General features: G+C 28.0%; 1 protein-coding gene across 3 annotated transcripts in view; it reads right to left on the bottom strand.

Annotated features, from left to right (window-relative positions):
* The window catches only part of LOC129964144 (GRB2-associated-binding protein 1-like), a 29373-nt gene extending 8303 nt beyond the window's left edge, over nt 1-21070 (bottom strand). The window contains exons 1-3 of one of the 3 annotated variants that reach the window (XM_056078843.1): nt 20626-21070; nt 895-1023; nt 215-383 (exon numbers count right to left, since the gene is read on the bottom strand). In XM_056078843.1, coding sequence (XP_055934818.1) covers nt 215-383; nt 895-1023; nt 20626-20691 — 364 coding nt within the window. In that variant the 5' untranslated portion in view covers nt 20692-21070. Of the gene's footprint in view, nt 1-214; nt 384-894; nt 1024-3744; nt 3836-7248; nt 7321-20625 lie in introns of those variants that run through there. The other 2 variants (XM_056078845.1, XM_056078844.1) reach the window with 2 other exon arrangements.
* Nucleotides 21071-21566: the final 496 nt, after the last annotated feature.

Genomic DNA, 21566 nt, shown 5'->3' with positions numbered 1-21566 from the left:
AAATATTCTAATTTTATTAAACTAAATCATAAAACGATTTTCTAGACTTCAGCTTTTTAAGTTTCTATCTTTAATTTTTCAATAAACATACACATATTCCATGATACCAATACCCTATTTCTTTTTGTGATATTACTATAATATTAAAAAAAAATCTTCAACTTTGACTCTTATTAAATATTTTACATTCTGTTATAAACAAATAAAAATTTACCTTCTTCAGTATGAATTTTCAGTCCGCAGACAGAACAAATACATTCCACCCATTTATTCATATCTGCTTCAGTTTCAGCTAAAAGATAGTAGGTTCGCTTAGGAGTTCTTATATCAAACATAAACTGATAACCTGCAACTTTGCTGTCAACAGGTAAGCCAGCATCAATCTAGACGAAAGAAAGCAATAAAATTACAGCTGATATGGAAGAAATAAAAACTGCAGTAAAAGATGGTAAGATTCATATAAGTAAGCCCTTTTAATTCAAAAAATCATTTTAATAGCTTTTGAATAGCTTAGATTATATGACAGATATTTATAGAATAAAAATGCTACATTTGTCTAAAATAAATGGGAAGGGGATATAAGAAAGGTTTCCAAACACAATGCTCAAAATTTATAATAATTATTCTAAGAATAAGATACATATATCATCATTTACTCTTTAAAACAATTTTACTAAACATTCTGTAAAATTCAATCCCACAAGTTTGACCATAAAAATTTTATATTCATTACTTTTTTATTATACACCAGGAAATTTTAAATAATTATAAAAACACTAAATCTTAGGAAGGAAAAAAAAAGCTAAAACTGAACTTTACATGATTTTTTACATTTGGGATTTATATAGTACTTTCAAAGATACCTAAAGAGGAAAATAAATAAATAAAAATTACCTGTTCACATTGATCTAAATCAATTTTGCCTTTCAATTTTTTGCATGTACTATCAGTAAAATATTCCAAAATAAACTGTCCTGGAAGCAGACCAGAGTGTCTTAAAACAAACCACCTGTGCCGCCATTTCTACAAAAAATAAATAAATAAAATAATAATTAATGGATCAATGCCGTCAGATCGACAAAATAAACAAATAAATAAACAGTTGGAGAGTCAAATTCAGGAAATAACCTAATTCATTTCTTAGAACTTTATTTGGATAAATTTCTAACCTTCTCTTTAAATATGAATAAAATTTGTAGTAAATACAAGATCTGATAATGAATTTAAGACATCAAATTTCAATAAAATATGTTCCTAAATAATAAAAAAATTAAAATATACTATAATTAGCAATTATTCAATATGGTTTAAAGGGTTTCTTATCAGCTTATATAAGAATTAAATAAAAGAAAAGTGATGAAATCAAAAAATTTTGACAAATCTACCACATTTCAGACACCCTTGAGTCAAAAAAATATATTTTTGGAATTATGTCTGTCTGTCTGTGAACACAATAACTCACAAAGCTTTGAGTTAAACAGAAGAAATCTAGTATCTAATATTTACTAAAGATTCATAGATTTTTGTCAGATTTGAATGAAATCTATTGACAAAAGGTTTGTGTATCTAAATGCCTTGATACAGAGTTTTAGCGTCAAAAATATAAATCCGAATCAAATCCGTTCACGGGTAGACCACCTGTCAGTTTGTATATTCGCAATCATGTTAATTCAAAAATGCAACAACTCAGATAAAAGAAGTGTGGTATGTGATCATTTTACTAAAATTGTACTCCTGCATCCTATTTTGACTTCAACCGATCGTAAGGGAGAGGGAAAAAAAAAAAAAAAAAAAAAAAAAAAAACACCTAAAACGCATATTAGCTTTTTTTTTTTTTTTTACTAAACTGTGAAGTAGGGATAACAACTTTGTTATGATGCATGTGGAAAAATTTCAAGGAGACTATTTCCAATATTCCAAACACAAGAACCGATGTAACTTCTTAAAGAATGAATTTAGAAACAAAATTCAAACTGTTATGAAGAAGAATGTCCAGAAATTCAGAATATTTCATATATTTTTGCAAAAAACTGGTTTTTCAACGAAATAAATTACATTAAAGAAAAGGATTAACATATTTAGTTAAAAGCAGGAGAGGAAAAATAAATAAATATCATAAAAGTATTGTTATAGAAATATCAGCTTCCGTATTCATTTTTTCCCCTAATTTCCTCACGGATATAAATTAAATACGAAATACTACTATTTCGTATTTAATTTATTATATTAGTAAATTATTATATTTGCGAACTATTTAAACTTGAGTAAGGTGCGTAATAGTTAGCAACTAGCGAGAAATGAATTGAATTTTGATTAAAAATTCGAAAACTTCTTATAATTTTATATGTACATAATTCAAAGACAAAATATGAAGAACGAGTTTAATGAAAAGATATACATAGAGGGCGATAAAAAGAAGACTTCACTTTCCCCCAACGGAAATTTTTAAAAAACACTAATACTGTAAATAAAAAAAGCAATTTTTAAATCAAATTAACTGGAAAATCATGATGCATTTTACTTGGAATTTAAGGGAAGATCACATTAATTTTGCACTCAAGTGCACTCATATTCATAAAGGAAGAACAATCATCGCCCACTCGGATGTGCAGAGATTTATTTAGGAGACAAGTCGTACTTGTTGAAACCAGGCATAATGGTTTAATTCCATGAATCTATGAATTCTTAGCCAACAATTATCTACAAACAAAAACAATGCATTTACTTTTTCCGGACAAAATGAGGTAGCAGCATCCAGGTAATCACTTATACGGATTTTGCAGTTACTTCTAACAGATTCTGAGTTTACATTTGGAATAAAAATAATGGATGAAAAATATATAATGCACTAAAGAGATATTACTGTTAAAGATTGCAAGGATTCTATATAAACTAAACTTAATTCAACGAAAATAATCTATTAAGTTACAAAACAATTCAATAAAGTTACAAACAGTAAAAATTTACGTTGAGCAGAAAAAAAAAAAAAATCTATAATGCAATCGTTGAAATAAAATTTGATGAAAGCATTTTCTTCTATTTCATTTTATCAATAATTTACACTATTAGCAACAACATATTATGATTTATAAATGGAGAGAAAAATAATTTAAGGGAAAAAAATTCTTATATATACACTAATAGTCAAAGAACATATAAATTATAAGAGAACAAATATAAATGAATGAAATTTTATGTCTATGGAACACACATTAGTGTTGCTTTAGTTAAAAACTGTATTAGTTTATACCTTCCATGCAATTACTGCATTATTATACACAGGAATGCTCTGATCTGTTTTTTCATTCAAAAAATGCAGGTACCGTGACTACAGGAAATGGAAGGAAAAGCAAGCATTGTTAATGCAAAGCACAAAATTCATTAAAAGTTAAAACTGAAAATTGAGATAAAAAAATGCCTCCTGTAACAATATCTTCTATTTAAGAAAGTTTCCAATTCAAAATGAATCCCGAAATAGCCTTATTCATGTAAAATTATTATACATCAAAATTTGTCTTTAAATTTTGACAGAATTCGATAAAAAGTAGTATAAGAACTATAGAAACGATGCATCCGGTTCAACACACACAATGTTCCAAAGTATTGTAATATTTCAGTATGACATAATTGAACTAGAGTAAATTGTTTATGGCGAGCATCTGAGACAACAGCATAGTATCCATATTAAGGGTCTTGATTATAAAGTAATAAATCATTTATAAGATTTTCCACTTGAAAATATACCTGTACAGCAGAATAAAAATTTGCATCTCGACAAATAAGTTCGAAAATATGATTTTCAAGAGATCAGTAAGGGCTAAATAATAATTATGCAAAGCTGTAACTATGTTAAGACAATAATAAAACTAAGAAGTACACTCTTGATTAGAAATAGAAACAGGAAATCGAAGTGGACTGTTTACTAAGAACGGAAGTTAGACAGGAACTGAAAATGGAAGATAAGCGCTAAAAGTCAGAAAAATTTTCAGAGAGGCTCAAGAGCAATGCGAGACACAATATTTATTTAACCTCTTATTCAAAGTTCGATGAACGAACAAAAGCATGCACTGAAATTACAACAAGCAATAACAAATATTACGAAATCCTTTAAGATAAGGAATTTAAGAAAATTGGGGAAAGAAAACTCGAATGCGACATAGTCAAGGCAGTAAATAAAATTAAATAAAAGATACTGGTTGATTGAAGCAGAACACGCGAGATCTTTGGATCCAAAGATTACAGAGGAAATTTAAAATTGCCAACACTATAGCAGAAGAGTGTCGGAATACACATTCAGAATTTTCTAGTTTTACTGGTTTATAACGCAATCCAAGGAATGTCGTAAAAGATTGTTGTCTTGTTGTTGCTAAACGGCAAAGACAATATTTCGAAATTTATTAGGGTTGAACAGTATTAAATTATAAATTTTAGAATTAGTTTAAATTCATAGTTCCACTTCGGATAGTTCATAGTTCCACAGTGCTCCTAAATTTACAGGAGGATAAATTAAAATAATTTATTTCTAATGATGATCAATATGTTCACTTTGATACGATTTCTTTTTATTTTAAAGAAAATAATATCAACATAAATAAATATAAAAAAAACTGTAGAAAAATTAAAATGAAATCTACGATTGAAATTTCAAGTTATCATGTGAGAACATTATTATTTTTAAGTCGTAATTTGTCTTAATTAATTTAAGTCATTAACACGTTTAAACCGGTTTGAAACAATCACTATACTTCTCTATCGGTCTCTATCCCTCTCTATATATAATGATAATTTTTTTAAACTTTTATTTCCGATTTTTCTCGCTGACAAAGTTTTGGGCTCGACCAATTTTGAGATGAAATAATAGCTATGACGTCATAGTTCTACGTCAACCTTTTAAAAACGCATCTGCTTTCAAAGAAGCATATATAATAATAATAATGCAATACTGGTAAAAACAAGTAAAAAAATATATACAATTAAAAGATGATGATGATGAAAATTGCCATTTATGCTTTATTCATTGTCTACGCGATTTCGAGCTTCAAAACCCTCTAACCAAAACAACATCATGTTCTCACATGATAATAGAAACTGATATCTAAAAAATAATTATAATAAAATTGTTGAATTCAGAAAAAGGCTTAATTCAATGAGTTATCAAAACATGCACAAAAATATTTACATCTTTAGAAATCGTGAACTCTATGTCTCAGGATCGATAACAAGCAGCAAATTCATTGAAAGAATCGGAAACTACTCACGTCCACATGAAGCAAGTCAAAAGCGCTACCCTAATCTACTATCACACTTGCTACTTGTAGTATTTACCACAGCATAGCGTAAAACAACGTGCAGTTCCAAATTTAGGACATTAGAAGACTGGGACTGTCGCACAAATTTAATGAGAATAGATTTCCACTATAATAGAATGTCTATGAATTTCGAATCATCCTTGCTAAATTTCAAAATGCTGATATCTTTACTCATAACAAAGACGAATAAGTGTGCGTTGGTGTTCCGTTGGCAAAACCGTTTGGCACAGTTATCAAATTTGCCACATATATCCTTTGAAGAGAATATGTGCACATCAAAGAAATTTTTTAAAAAATGTAATTCGATTTTGAATTAATTAAAAATTAAAAGAAATTCTATTGTTTTTCACTATAATTTCCAAAAATCCTGAACCGTTTGACACTGAGCTACTAAACTTGGTAGAAATATACTTTGGAGATTGCAAATACACAGCTCGAAATGATTAAAAAATTTTTTAGTTAGAATTTTAATTAATTAAAAATAAGCTGAATTTTAGAGTTTTTACGGGATAGCTACCGAAAATATTACAGCACAAAAATAATTTCCACAACAACTTAAAAATTCAAAAAATTATATTTTTAAAAGACAATTTTTTGTCGTAACTTCTTGTAAATTTTTAGGCAATTAAAAATATTTCTGGCGTATTTTATAATACATTCTATTGTTAATGATAAAGCTAAAAACATTCTGCTTATTTTTACAAATTGAATAGGTTTCACTATAAAGTATGTTTTTAATAAAATGTTTGAAATTTGGCTGTATTTGTAATCAAAGTGAAACTTCAAAATCAAGCATAGGTCAACAAGTTTTTATAGCTAGCCTATTTCTAAATATTGCTGCTCTTTCTAGTGATGTAACTGGATATGTGAAGATATAAATAGAAAATTAAGAAAATGCATAGTATAATAAACAAAAGGTGCAAGATTTCTGAAATAGTTAAGAGTTCTCAGAAATTTAAATTTAAAAATATTTTACTGAAAAAATTGATAAGGCCAAATTACACAAAATGTTTAATAGAAATTTAAAAAAAAGCCATTAAACTTGACGAATTAATGGTCGACAAAGGCGTCTAGCATATAATAAATAAAAATCTAAGTGAAAAACACGCAAAATACTGCATTGAAAATTTTTGTAGTTCTAGAAGTTTTCTTTCTTTCTATTTGCTTAAATCTGTGGATGTAACTTAATATTTTCAGCCCTTGAAGCGATTTAATAAATGCTATAATTCAAAGAGAAAAAAAATGAATAAAAGGGGGAAAAAATCAACAAATAAAAGTATCACTGCTCCGCCCCCACACAAACTTCAATCTTCGCCAATCGTCTCGATTACGCTGGCCCAAAAATAACTATAAAAAAAAGATGCGCAATAAATGAACTGTAGCATTAATGTTTTTCTACATATAATAATAATATTTGATTCCGCATAAAAATCCTCATTTGAATAAAGTTTTAGAAAATTAACCATCTGCATTATTTTTGAAAAGTTAAATAAATATTCAATAAAGCATATGTATTCTGCCATGGTAATAAGAATCGAAACTAATCCTCATAAACACCCAATGAGAGAGACAAGAAAGGGGGAAAAACAAAAACAGAGTGAGCGAGAGCAGATTTTAAAGATGAAAATCTTTTAAAAACAAATGTTAGCCAATCAAACAAATTCTGTTCTGATTGCAGCTCGAGCGCTTTTTAATCCAAAGAGCAAAAAGTGTTTGCTTCTTTCTTCAAATCATAAGCAAAACAAACAATATTTTGGCATCACACACTGAAATAAATTATTTTATCTTTAACATTTAAATCAAGTTTATTCCATTCATTATATATCGTTAGAATGATGGATTCCCCCCCCCCCGTACACAATGGATGTCGAGAATAAAATTCAAGAAATCCAAATTTTTATTACATATATTAATAAAATTAAATGTGAAGTTATCTTACCTTTTAAATGCTTGCAAGTAATAATCTCAGTTGTATTTGATTTAGACATATGAAAAGAACTTATTGCAACTACTTTCAGTAAGTCTATAGCTAGACTGTATGAACTGGTCGATAAGAAAAGTTGATTTCTCAAGCATTCTTTAGACCGTTTTCCCAAATGATAAAACAGAAATATCACTTGTATGTGTAAGTGAGCAATAGCAATAGTAAATAGAGTACAAATATCAGGACCAATCCCGTTTTTCGAGATACGACAAATTGGTGGATTAACCCAACCGTTACAAATATCACACAGATAAGAAAGACATTTTACTAGACTCTGGTAACGCGGTTCCAAAAACTGATATGGAAAAAAGTAAAGAAATACAATTTTTCAGAATTAATTACTATTAATATTTGTTTCTTTTAGTTTTAAAATGATTTAATCCAGTAACAAAAGAAAATACAATGGCGTAAAAACTCATTGTCTTTTATATGAAATGCACATTGTCAGATTTATTTCAAATTTTTCCAATAGAAATTAAATATCATTCTTTACAGATTCCATGGAACTTTAAGGTGATGTCTTCCAATTTTCAAAATCATAAGACGGTCTTTAAAATTATAAGCTAAATTTTGCAAATTATAATAAAAAGTGCCGTTTTTTTTTTTTTTTTTTTTTTTTTAATATATGGTAGAATAATGCATTTATTAATAACAACGAAAAGTTTTAGATTTCATTGGTGGTTGACAAGATGGTGAAGGCACCGAGATTTCCCAAGGGGTTAGATTATTTTATACGGACAAAGGACCGAAAAATCCCCGTTAAGGTATCAAGGGAAACGCTGATCAATAGTGACTTGCATGCAATGAATTCACGTAACGTCAATCACATGCCTGCATAACAATATATCAAATATTATTTCAGTTCGCACTGTCTTACGTTACATTGTGATGCTATTTATATTTCTTCCAGGAAGAAGCGTCGTGGATTCAAAATTAAATCGTCTCGTTGCTAGTGAAGAAACTATGAACTAATACCAAAAACTGGCTGCAATAAGACAGGCGATTATGAAAACGATGCAAGAGATTGCAATGCACAAATATTCGTAGAAAGCACAGTATTTTAAATTAGATGCACATAATTTTATTAACGTAATTTCAGTTACAAACAAGCCATAAAAGCCCAATACTCTCTCCTAAGCGGAATTCCGAAAATAAATTTCTGATTTCTGGTGGTATTAATGACCTAACACAAGATCCACAGTTTCAAATAAGGGAGGGAAGGATCTTCTCGGAGACCACTTACACCGGTTTTATTTTAAAAATTAAAACAGATTAATCATAAATTGGCGACTAAATATGAAGTCTAGCTGAAACACACTAAAATAATGTTTTAATTATTTAACCTATAAGAATTATATTTAGCAACAAAGCACATAATTTATTTAATAATAAAAAAGTCTGGTATATTAGCCTATTACATGCTCTTTTTGAATCAACAACTTACAGAAAACATTATCTTCTAATGTTTTAATGTCTCAATTAATACATAGAAATAAGATTAACTATATTAACGTCTAATCTGAAAGCAACACTAGTTATTTTGGGATAGATCTCGTCATTTTGAACTCCGGTCAGATGACAAGACACCTGAACTGGCACATCCTCTCTAAACTTCCGCATCAGTCCAAAGGGTGGACGTTCGGCTCAATATCCACCTGGCTCGCATATACGAGGAAACTTAAATGGAATCGGTTTTCGAACGTGCAGTCCCTCGATCCAAAGGCAGAAATCTTACCACTATCCACCTCGGTTTCAGTACATGATAATACAATACCCCCCCCCCCCCAATATATATATATGTAACAAATTTCCTTTAATATAAGAAATGAGTTTAATTTTAAACGAAACATTTATCACAAATACATTACACAAACTTTTATAACATCTGCATCATTAAAATTGAACAGATAATTTTAAAAATCCAGAAAAATGTTTTTGTCTAAAACCAGAAAAAAAAAAAAAAAAAAAAAGACTCTTTAGAGAAATATAATTTTCTACAAATAGTAGATTCTATATTTTAACATTTTAAATGATATCGTACCAAAGCATGCTCTAGTACAGACATAGAATGTTCAATCATAAGATGCTGTTTTCCTAATTTGCACCTACCAAAATGAATCTATAATTTTATAATTGAAACTAAATATATTTTTACTTTACTTTAAATAATTGAAACATTTCTGACAGTTTGTCCGTCACATATTTTTGCTAGGTTCAAATACCAAGGGCCTAAGAATTATAGGTCTTAGTCTAAAGCGGTATTTCAGGTTATCTTTATTCCTTGACAAAGATAATAAGGAAAAGAAAAATTCTTAAAACGGTATCAACGTTATGAAAATGAAAGATTAACTTTCAGAGAATCACACTAAAATATCAGGAACGAATTTCTCGATAACAGCCCAATGGAAAAATCAATTAATAACGAAGTACACAGGCTTGCCTACAGACACTATCAAGCCAGCTATGACTCATGCAACAAATTTACTTTGATACTGAAATATATAACAAATAGAATGACAAGTCTGCAAAGACCTAAGGACTAGAATCTTATCAGTTATCTTTATAAGGGCGGGGATGAGATAGAAAAATGGTATCTTCTTTTCTTATCTACTATTATGGAGAAATATTTACAGTCTATAAAAGTAACATATATTTTGAACGCTGGGGAGGAGGAGGCAAACTGTCTTTTGTAAAAAGAAATAATCAAAAAACCGTTAGAATGGCCAACGATAGCATGCTTTTAATAAACATTTAGATTATTTTTTTCATGTCAAACTAAATATGAGTATCGTCACAAACAAAATTATATGTTTAACTACCATTTGAATGTAGATATTATAATCAAGAACTGTACATGATTCAAGACAGAACATATAAGATAAACTATGTTAATATTAAATTGAATAAATGCTGATTTAAATAACTGTGAATTAATAACTAAGCTTCTTATAAACAAAGATGAACTTCTGCAGGTATCGAAGAATACATTTCCCATTGCTTGTATTAAACGAACTCTTAAAAAGAAAAGCTGGACAATGTCTAGTCATTTCTGTCGCGCCGTAAACTCATAAATGCTTTTTTCCCATCAAGTAATGCGGCAATTATGGCCGTATTCGACTTCTATGCATTTTGTTTATGGTAGCTAAAAGCTGACCTACGCCCTCAAAGGGGTCAAAGGCGTAGACATCAAGCTATTTAAGTGACAAAAATTACTTCACGTATCCGTGTCAGACGAGGAATTTTGCATGTTAAATCAATTAACGCGCTTCTTTTTATCTTAACACATTGAAACTCTCACTAGAAACATTACATCTCTTGTAAAATGAGCTTCTGCAGCTAAAGAAAGAATTAACTCTTGAAAATCGCTGAAAAAAGAACATAATTTTCATCAAACAGCAAAATCATTTTAAAGAATAAAACTAAATACGTATTTCCTATCTCTGAATTCAACATACAGCTAATATGATGGCTAATTTAATAATAACGAATAGATCAATAAAAATGTAAAAATCATTGAAAGTTTTATTTGAAACATATTTATTTAAATTCAGTGACATTGTAAGATATTTATCAATTATCATAGATATAAAAATAATATATATTCGGGTTGGATGCAATTCATCTAACGTAGACATAATACAGGCTTGTAAGGGAAAAAGAAGGGGAGGGGAGCAGCTTCGTCAAACAATGAATTATGCTAAAAAGAAAAACTGCGAAGTAAAATAAATATGAAAAAATTAACAATAAAATGAATAAATTTATACAAAATCCGCATTTCTATGGAAATGTATCTTGCATGCTAAAGGCATGCATCTTTGTTTTATTATCAGATAGCTTTTCTTTTAAAGAATTTTAGTAACGGGGTGAAAAATTAAATGTAAAGGATTATATATGGACAAATATATATATGATTAATTTTACACGACTACTTTTGAAAATGTTAGAAGCATATACAATGAATCAAAGATAAGTAGCAATGCTGTAATCCAAAGTACTTATAGTTGTTTCTAAAAATAAAGTTTATCATTTGGTTATAGATACTATAGAAATTCTTTGCACAGCCTCAATGATGAGACATTAAACTCAGAAGTTTAGTGCAGAGTTCCCACTTTTATTGGGAGTACATTCAAAAACCTTTTTTAATAAAATTCAAGGAATATAAAATTACAGATTTTTGACATAAAATACAAATGGTGAATTTAAACCTTATATCATGTATACTATTAACATAAAAATGAGTCAATATTATTTTCTTTTTTGATTATTATTTTAAGATGGTTAAGCGAAGAGCACTGGGGCCATGTTTTATGTTCTATAGTTATAACTCGAAACTGGACAGAAAAAGTTCAAAGCGGGTTTCGAGAACACAATGAAAGCGCACTTACACTCAGTATCATACGGTTACTACTAGATGCCAATTTCACACAAACTACTATTTGGAGCTCACATCAAAAACTCATTCACACTTTAAATAAAGTAAAATTCATTAAAAAAAGTTAATCTAACAAGAATTTTTAATCATACTTCTGATTAATATTTTGTAAAATGAAGAGAATACTGCAGAAAACAGATAGAAATCTAGGAACTGTAACCAATATGTCATTAAATAACTTTAAAATTACATTTTCAGTTATTTAAGGTGTCAATTGCTAAAACTATTCGATTCCGAAATGCTTTTAAAATATTTATTTTCCTCTGCTTTATCAACTACCTTGTTTACGAACTTTTGTAGTACAAAAACTGTATTTTCAATTTTCAATCCTTTTATTATTATTATTTCAGATTCCTTAGTTTATCTGTAATGTGTTCCTTTTTTATACTTTTTTTTTATTTTGAGATAGTCTTTCTGCTGATTTGTATTTTCGACTATTCAGAGCCAGCATTTCTTATTTATAATCTAAGCCTCTTTATGGTTTGGAAGTTCTCTACTCCACCGTTTATAGTGAACTTATCTAAAAACAAACATTTTACAACAAATGTTTCTTTTTGAAACTTTTCAATCTCAATAATTTTATTAAAGAGAAATCCCCTTTCACCTGAATATGAGATAGTATCATCAGAATCGTAATTACCTTCCACACTTTCTGATAAGATTTTGGCCATCTAAATATCTTGATTAATATATCAGTTCAATTCCCATTTAATTTAAATTCTTCAAAAAAAAAAAAAAAAACTAAATTCCACAAACACTCAAAACATTATTAAATTCTATAAGAATGAAGTCCAATATTTTTTCTTGCAGTCACTTGGAATTCGACAGAAAAGCTGACTTTCATCTTTATTATTATTATTAATTTCGACAGTTTCGGCAATTTCTTCGGATTTAAACAACTCATACTTCCGTCACATACTTAATTGAGAGCAGGCTCATCCAAAATACTACAAATGAAGAATGTAAAAAACTCTGACATTCGCATTTCGAAACTTTTAACAGTTTTTCCAAAAAGACAAAATAAATAAATAAATCTTATTAGCATTCATAAATTTCGCATTAACTTCGAATATATCGGCAAATGAGTCCTTGTACGAAAAACAGATTTGAAAATGCTATTTACAGCTATGTCTTCAAAGAAATTTTCACGATACTGAAAGTTTTCAAACAGCCAGTGACCATCTCTTTCATAAAAATCGCAAAACATGATTGCCTCTCAAGTACAATGTTACATGGTGTAATCATTTTGGTCAATGATAAGAATAATTTGACTGATAGGAGATTTATCACACTTTGCAATTAACCTACGTGATTTAGATTTTGGATTAGTACAGGAAAGTTGTTTTTTTAAATATTCTCAACACATAACACCAAACTGATTTCGATTGTTCGTCCAGCAGCAACTGCCTTTTCACATGTGGTTCTGCAAAAATATTTTCTCATTCTCTAAAAATTTTAGATAATCTTCCCTTCTCATTGGAGAATCTTTGAATAAATAATATGATTTTCAATATCCCATGTAGATACTATTCTGCGGCATCTAAATTATCCGCTATACCCGTTATAAATAAATTCCTCACAATATGTAGTTTACTGCTACTCAAATTTAGAAACAATGTTGAAAATTCTTTTTGATTTTCCTTATTTAATAAGTTAAAAAAAAAACGCATTTAATGGTGAACTATTGATTAAGAATTCAAAATAGATAAAATCTTTCTCAAATCCAGTTTCCATGGAATTACGAAATCCTCGTCAAATTTCAATGTCCTTGTTCATTCTTTTTTTTTTTTTTCACTTTAAAACTGAAAGTGCAAATCCATTCTCTTCGTTTGTAAAGATAGTAAAAATGCTAAATATTAACACTGCACATACACTTCAAAAATCACTTCAGTTTTGCATCTAAACACTGTGAAGACACATAATGCATGCCATAACAATATTATTTTCAGTTTCTAGTTCTATTAAAGACTTCAAGATAGTTATGATGGTATTTCTGCTTGTTTCTCCTACTCCTTCTTCCAAACAAGACACAGAGCGAAAAGATTGGTAACTGACAGCGCACCTATATCTATGCCTTTTTACTTCCCCAAATACTATAGAAATAGAAAGTACTCTAAAAGATATTTCAATACACCGTCAAAAATAGAGCCATAGTCCGAAACTTTGAATTTTGAATGGCACATGTTATTTTATGACGGTTGTAACAACAAAAGAAAAAAGAATGAATATTCGCATTTTAACAGATAATTTTATTCCAAGTTCCTTTTTCACTTTAACAAAAAAAAAAAAAAAAAAAAAAAAAAAAAAGTACTATAATTATTGAGAAATTCGATTTTGCGATTTTGTCAAATCTTTCAGACATTCTCAAGTGAAAAAAAAAAAAGTTATATTTATCTTGAACATAAAAATGCTACGAACTAGACAGATGAAATTTGGTATGTTGTCCTAGCAATAAATTTCATGTCTTATATGAAATTCCATCTGTCTTGCATCAAATTCCATCTGATTTCTGTAAAATATTGAGCAAAATCCATTCACAGGAAGTATGCCTAGCTAACTGTCTACGAACAAATGAACTTAACTACAAAAAGTAAACAGAGAAACAGATAAAATTTGGTATGCAATTTTAAAATCTAAAGTACAGATTCATATCAAATTTTGGATCAAACCTGCCACGAATTAGTCGCCCGTCAATTTGTACATTTATATACGCGTAAATGGGATAACTCAAAAAAGCAACAACTTAAATAAATGAAATTTAGATGTGGTAATATAACTAAAATTGTAACTCTGTGTCAAATTCTGATCTCTATCGACTGAAAAAAAGTGTCCAAAATGCATACTTGATTTTTTTTTTTTTTTTTTTTTTCATTATAGTACGAAGCACAAAATGATTACACGCAGGACGAGCCCTTGTGACATTTACGGTTTTGCACTTTTTATACGAAAGGAGGGGAGTTAGGATAACACTTTTATCAAGGAATATGAGTAAAAAAGTTTCGGAAAGACTATTCTGGCTGGTTTCCATCGATGGAATTCTAAAGGCAAAATTAAGTCACAAATGGACTTTTCATTCTTCAAAAATAAGGAGTGTACATTTCGCCAGTTTTTCAAAGACTTTTGAAGAACTTAATAAAAAAACAAGTACTTTTCTAGGGCTCAGAAAATAGTAACATAAAATTCAAGGATTTTTCTATTGTAGTGTTTTCATACACCAATTGAATCTAAATTAGTTGCTTGCAGATGTAAGCTATCGATCCATTTTAAATTTCCTGATTTGCTCCAAAATTCATTAAGATTCTGTTTTATAAGTCAATTACCAGATTATTCCTGACGTATTGATTCGACTATATTGGGCTCAATATCATTTAATAACATTAAAAAATTGAAAAGTTTTATAAAATAAACAGTTGCTGAATATGATTCATGATCTATGGTAAGTAAAACGGGGGGGGGGGGATGGAATCCTATCTTAAAATTTATCTTGTTTAAGAACAAACTGAATTTATTTCCATCATTCATAGACAAAGTATGGCAACGAACTATTGAAATGACTATTTTATAGATCTTCAGTACCACAACTCAACTTGCAGTACCGATACTAAAATATCAGTAACAAATAGTCAGACAAACAAAATGGTAAGACTGCACTGCTAGATTAAAGATTTGCCCATTTTCGCTCAAAAAATGGGTCGAAATATCAAAATAGTGAACACAAATTTGAGTAATTAAAAAAAAAATATTCAAATTATTCTGCTGATATCAAGTAAAAGTCCTAGCAGACGAACAGGTATTTAAATGAAAACACCACCAAAAGAAACTATTACAATTCTACAATCACAAATTAAAAAAAATAATAATCTCACTAAATTCCACATAATATCAATATTTTTAATTATAGTATAATTGATTAAATAGAATTAAAGAGTGAGTTTTCTCAACTAAATTATTTAACCACCTTTCAAAATAAAAATGCGGTTTTGAAGAAACCAAACGAAAAATGCAACTTAAATTATTTTTCCCTTAAGTTTTAAACTATCATTCTTTTTTTGGTATAAGAACTTTCTCATAGAAAACAGATAGTTCTCATCTGTATATTTTTAAGAGAGTCACATAATATGAATCGAGTAACAATTAATACTACATTAAAAAAAAAAACTGACGACAGAAAATCAAAATTAGACTATTTGTTAGGATTTCTTTAAATACTCTTCAATTAAAAAGGGCCAATGGTAATAGAAAACCTACAGGATAAAAATTAAATGCTGAACAAAGTTACAGAAACATTTTTAGTTATTTTTCTATACTTAATAATCTGATATATATTCATAAGATATAACACAAAATTTCAACCAAAGAATGTAATTACTGCATGGAAAAAGCAAGAGTTTCTATTATTAGTTTTGAAAAGCTGTTTCAAAAATTGATATTTCCCAATTTAAAAATAATTTTTAATAAATTTAAATATTTCCAAAATAAATTTTTTTAAAAAAATTGTAGCATTGAAGAATAAAATTGCAAGACATTCATAAAAATCACACAAAAAAAAAAGTATGCAATAAAATTCTTAAAAAAATTACAATTAATGAAAACCAATAAATAAATCTAAATTTGAAAAGAAGAAAAAAAAAATGGCTATTAAAAATGTGAATAATAATAAGTTAATAATAAAGAGTACAGAAGTTCTAGAAAACCACATTGTTACAGCAGTTTGAATTAAAGCAATAAGTTCCACTCAAATATTACATCTAGGTAATTTAATGACACTTTGTAAAAGAATGATAGCGATATATAATATATTGTTGATTTTAAAGTACAGGTAGATTTGTCAGCTTATTACACCAGTTTCCTATTCAGAAAATTAAGCAACAAATTCCTTAAATAAGGATAATAATAAAATGGCAAATGTGTGTGGGAGAAGATGAAGGGAGGATTCAGAGCTGCCCTAGTCAGCTAAATAAATATAAAACTTTTATAAGATATTATTATGGAGGCGTAAGATATACTAAGTTTACATATAAATTAAACCTCTGATTTGGTGAAATCAAAATTTGAATATGTTTCTTTCTTTATACATAACAATGTTTCAAGGATCTACAGAAAATAAAGTTCCAACATAACTAGATACATTATACAATTTTCAAAATCTTCTAGGAATAATCTCAACACAACATTCTCATATATTTCGGCAATATGGCACTTTTTGTAGAAATACAAAATATATTCATTGTACAATGAAGAAAACTAAGCATATAGTTTAAACCCCTACGAATTTTGATTAATTAATTTTTGAATAATCACTTAAATTTGATACAGATAAACAATTTTGACGATAGGATCATATATTAAATTTTATGCATTTAAATCATAGCACTTTAAATTATCAGATTCACATACATGGAAGGTCAAATAATTAATCCTCAGATACATTTGAACTGAAATTTGCTCCTCATTCTGATTATAAAAACACACCAAATTTCATCCATTTAGTTAATTACATTTTTCAGTTATTGTATTTTTATGCATATGGGCAAACAAACATGCACAGATTTCTTATTAATAGAAATACATAATAAAATATGACATCAGATCTACAATTTTGACACCTTATTAATTTTGTCTTACTCTACTGTTTTAAAAATATCTGGTTCACAGACAGACAGATATAGTTTAAAAAAAAAACTTATAGATTCATGGAGGTCTAAAATACAGAAATTCATTAAAATCTGAAATTAGAGTGCTGTACTGTAGAAACTATTCACAACGGGGCGGGGGGATATCAAGCATTAAAATATTATTTTTAATTATCTAATCAAATCAAAAAGTAGATATGTATTAACTAAATGTTACTGAACAATCATTATAGAAAAGAAAAGCCTCAGACTATAAGTTAACACTTTACATGGGGGTGAGATTTTTCAAATTTTTTTCAACATGCAGCAAGAAAATCTAGTTTTTTTCACTTACTAGTCAATTTGATAAAATACAAATTTCCAATGATAAAATAAAACACAAATTCCTATGAAGTCAATAAATGTGAACTCACAGCTATCTACCAGGCAAATGATTACAGTCACCTGCCTGCAGAATATTAATACACTCTTTTGTGATTAAGGCTTACCAATAGCATGCATTTAATAAACACATATTAATAAAAATACAAAATATAATTAAATCATCTTAAATTAATTCATAAGGAGCAGTGAAAATGAAATAAAACTACATGAACAATTTTCAGTAAAAGCCCATTATTCCAGCATCCCTCTACCATCTAAGACTCGAACCTTTTAAGCATAGAGGTCTAAACAAAATCATATTTCAACTGGTATGATTTTTTTTTTATATATACTGGAAACATTGGCTTAATTTTGTACTATTACATAATCAGAATGCCATATAAAGAAAATTTGAATTATAAAAATGATGTTTCAGCAGAATGATAAAAGGTACATATATATACACAGACAGAGATCAATAATGTATATCTTTAAAAAAATTTTATATTGCAGAGAACACAATATTAGTAGAAAACAGGGGACTTTAATTAGAATACAAGCGAAATGCAAGGATTTTAATTTATTTTATTTATCAGTTTCTTTTAACTAGCAAAAATAAAGCCAACTATCCACTTTCAAAATATCAGTATCAAAACAAAATGGCAATGGCCGATAAAAACTATTTAGTTTATATTTTAAGGAAATAATGTCAAAGATGCTACATATTTAGAAAGTGAATTCTTATTTCTATGTTACAGTTTCTGAAGCATTATCATAGATCATGTACAAAAATATTCCAGAGGAAGAAGGAAATGGTAAAATAAATTTGATCAATGATGTATGTGTTAACAAAAATCTCTTCATGAGACTCGTTTGAAAAGTTTGGTAAATCAGAATGAAGCAAAGACATTTACTTAACAATACACCAAATAATTCTTTTTCTTTTAGAAGAGTGAAATTGAATTGAAACCAGATGTTATACTGCTCTTTTATTCTATAGTCACCCGAAATAATTTTCAGGGAATACTAAAATAGAAAAAGTAAGTTTTGCTCTGTTATCACTTTAAAACATTCTTACCAACAGAGATAGATAATTTACAGACTAAAATGGAGTTAGAAGTTCCAACTGAAAACAATTATTTACTAAAGCAAATAGATAAAAATACAATTAAATATTCTGAGAAATTACAAAGAAAAACGAATTCTGTAAATTTAGTTAGAAAGAAACCACAAATAAATATAATAGGAAGGAATTAAAAGATTGATAAAAATATCAGAAATCAAGAAAAATAACAAATGATAACCACATAGAAAACAAGTACCATTACTATTCACAGGCAGTTTTGAATATATTTCAATAAATGCAAATAAGTTTAAAAGTTTATTTTTACACTGACTCATAAGAGAATTGCATACACAGATAAATCCAAGAAATAAAGTGAATCATGTAAAAGAGTGCAGGAAGCAGACATGACTATACTGTAGAAATGATAATGAGAATGTTTAGGGGATCTTAGGGAATAATTCTAACAGATTACCTGAGGATTAAAAAAACCTTAATGAGAAGGTATTCTACACACATTTGAAAAATAACCTAAATTACTACAAAAATACATATGTAGATTAAAACAACACTATAATTAGCCCAGATGAATCTTAAAACTGTTTTTCATCCAGACACAAGCTAACAATTCACATCATATATACATATATATTCAACGAATGAATATATGAATTGATATGCGATTCAAGGAATACAAATAAGTTTCAAAAATTATTCTTATAGTGACTCATAAAAGAACTGCATAAAAAGACAAGTCCAAGAAAAAAAGTGAGTCATATAAAAGAGAACAGGAAATAAAGATGACAATGTTGTTGAGGAAATGATAGTGAATCTTAGAGATCTTTAGGGATAACAGATAAACTAAGGAATGAGAAAATCTTAATGAAAAGGAGTTCTACATACATTAAAAAATAACCTAAATTAATACAAAAGTATGCATGTAGATTAAAACAATGCAAATATTAACCCAAAAGAATCTTAAAAGTACCTTTCATCCAGTTGCAAGACAACTATTTACAACCATTATATTTCATTTATTTCCATTATATTTCATTTATTCAACCATTATATTTTAGCCACTTCTATTCTAGTTAGCTATTCTTTACAAATATTGATATATCAAATATACCTTTTTCAATTAAAATTTCCAAATCAATACTGGGAATAAATAATAACTAGATGGCATAACTAACCCATTATTTCAATATATATACTATAAATAAATAAAATAGTTATCATTTTTTCAGAATTTCTATTTCTATTTTATTTCAATATTTAGCTTAGTTAACTATATTATTTATAAAATCAAGGTTCCAAGGAAATAAGTTATTTGCAGAAATTTATAATCATTTATTCAGGAATATTATTGAAATATCAATATTTCTGCTATCAACATATAACTGCATATATCAACATTTATGCTATATCCCCTTAACAATAAAGTACTTTAAAAAACATATTAAATTCAAACTAGACATCAGTGAGCTAAAAATAAAGCACATTCCAACTTAACTGCAATACTCTATAATTCTGTGAGATCATGGTGATATTCCAAATAACATATTTAAACGGTTAATTATAAATAATACAACATAATACAATTAGTATATACACTACAAGTGAAAAAGATTGAATGTAATTAGCCCGAAAGGAATCCAACAAAGTTTTTATGCAATTTTGTTTTATCGATGAGCAATTGAATTTTCAGCAAAATAAAAGTATTTAAGTACTCTTATTCAGGACAAAAATAATAAATACAATATTTATAAGGAAAGATAAAGAAATAAGATATATAAAAGAAAATATATTCTGATACTATAAGGAAATTGAGTCATACTTACCGGCTTAACTATCCTTTTCTCAGGAGGTGACTTAACAAGCCAACCATCGTGTACTACACCTTCCATTACGCAATAATCAGATGAGTCAAAATTACAGGAACATCATGAAAACACTTGAAATGTCATACTTAACACAATGGATGATTAGCACTCGTATAGGAAAATGATTAAAAACATAAACTTGACGTTTAATTTATTTCTCTCAGCAGGAAGTATAAGAAGTAAACAAGAACACGTCGCGATCAAAATAATTTTATGGAAAATAATCAACTATAATCACATGAAGACATAATCAAACATATTCGGGAGATAAAATGTGCATTTAAAATTTCCTAATTTAAGAATAAATAGATAACATGAACACAACATGCAAAAAATAAAATGTAAATAACAGAACAGCCTAACAAAACGACGAAACTAACTTCCTAATCTATACATTGCCATAGAGAACAAACCCAAAACTGACCCTTTATCGATAACAACAAATAACGCAGTCCTGTCTACGAATGGGAACACGATTTTTATTTTTTATTATTAGTTTTACAAAATTGTTATTATTCCAGAATTGCATTGAAGAAAATAGTGTTTAATTTAGTAAGAAAGGTTTTTGGAGGAATTATAATCAAATTACGCATGATTTATTTAATTTTAGAATTCAAACTGTAAAGAGCGGAAATTTTTTAATTTGCTCACTTTGCTAATTAGGCGGCTTTATTATTAAACATGTTCTTTATTTGCTTTGTTCTTCGTATTTTTTAGAGAAAATGCGCTTGAAATCGCTTTTTTAAATGGTTTGTGCAGCTTATTGCACATAATCGTCATGTTTTTTGTTCTTAGCATGTCGTTATTCTGCAAACGAAATTTGAATCACAATCATAATATCTTCCGTTGAAAATTATTATAATTTAAAATGTTTCAATATTAAATCATTTTCTAAAAAC

Source organism: Argiope bruennichi, chromosome 3 (assembly GCF_947563725.1).
Source record: "Argiope bruennichi chromosome 3, qqArgBrue1.1, whole genome shotgun sequence".
Lineage (NCBI taxonomy): Eukaryota > Metazoa > Arthropoda > Arachnida > Araneae > Araneidae > Argiope > Argiope bruennichi.
This window is presented reverse-complemented; position numbering and strand designations above follow the sequence as displayed.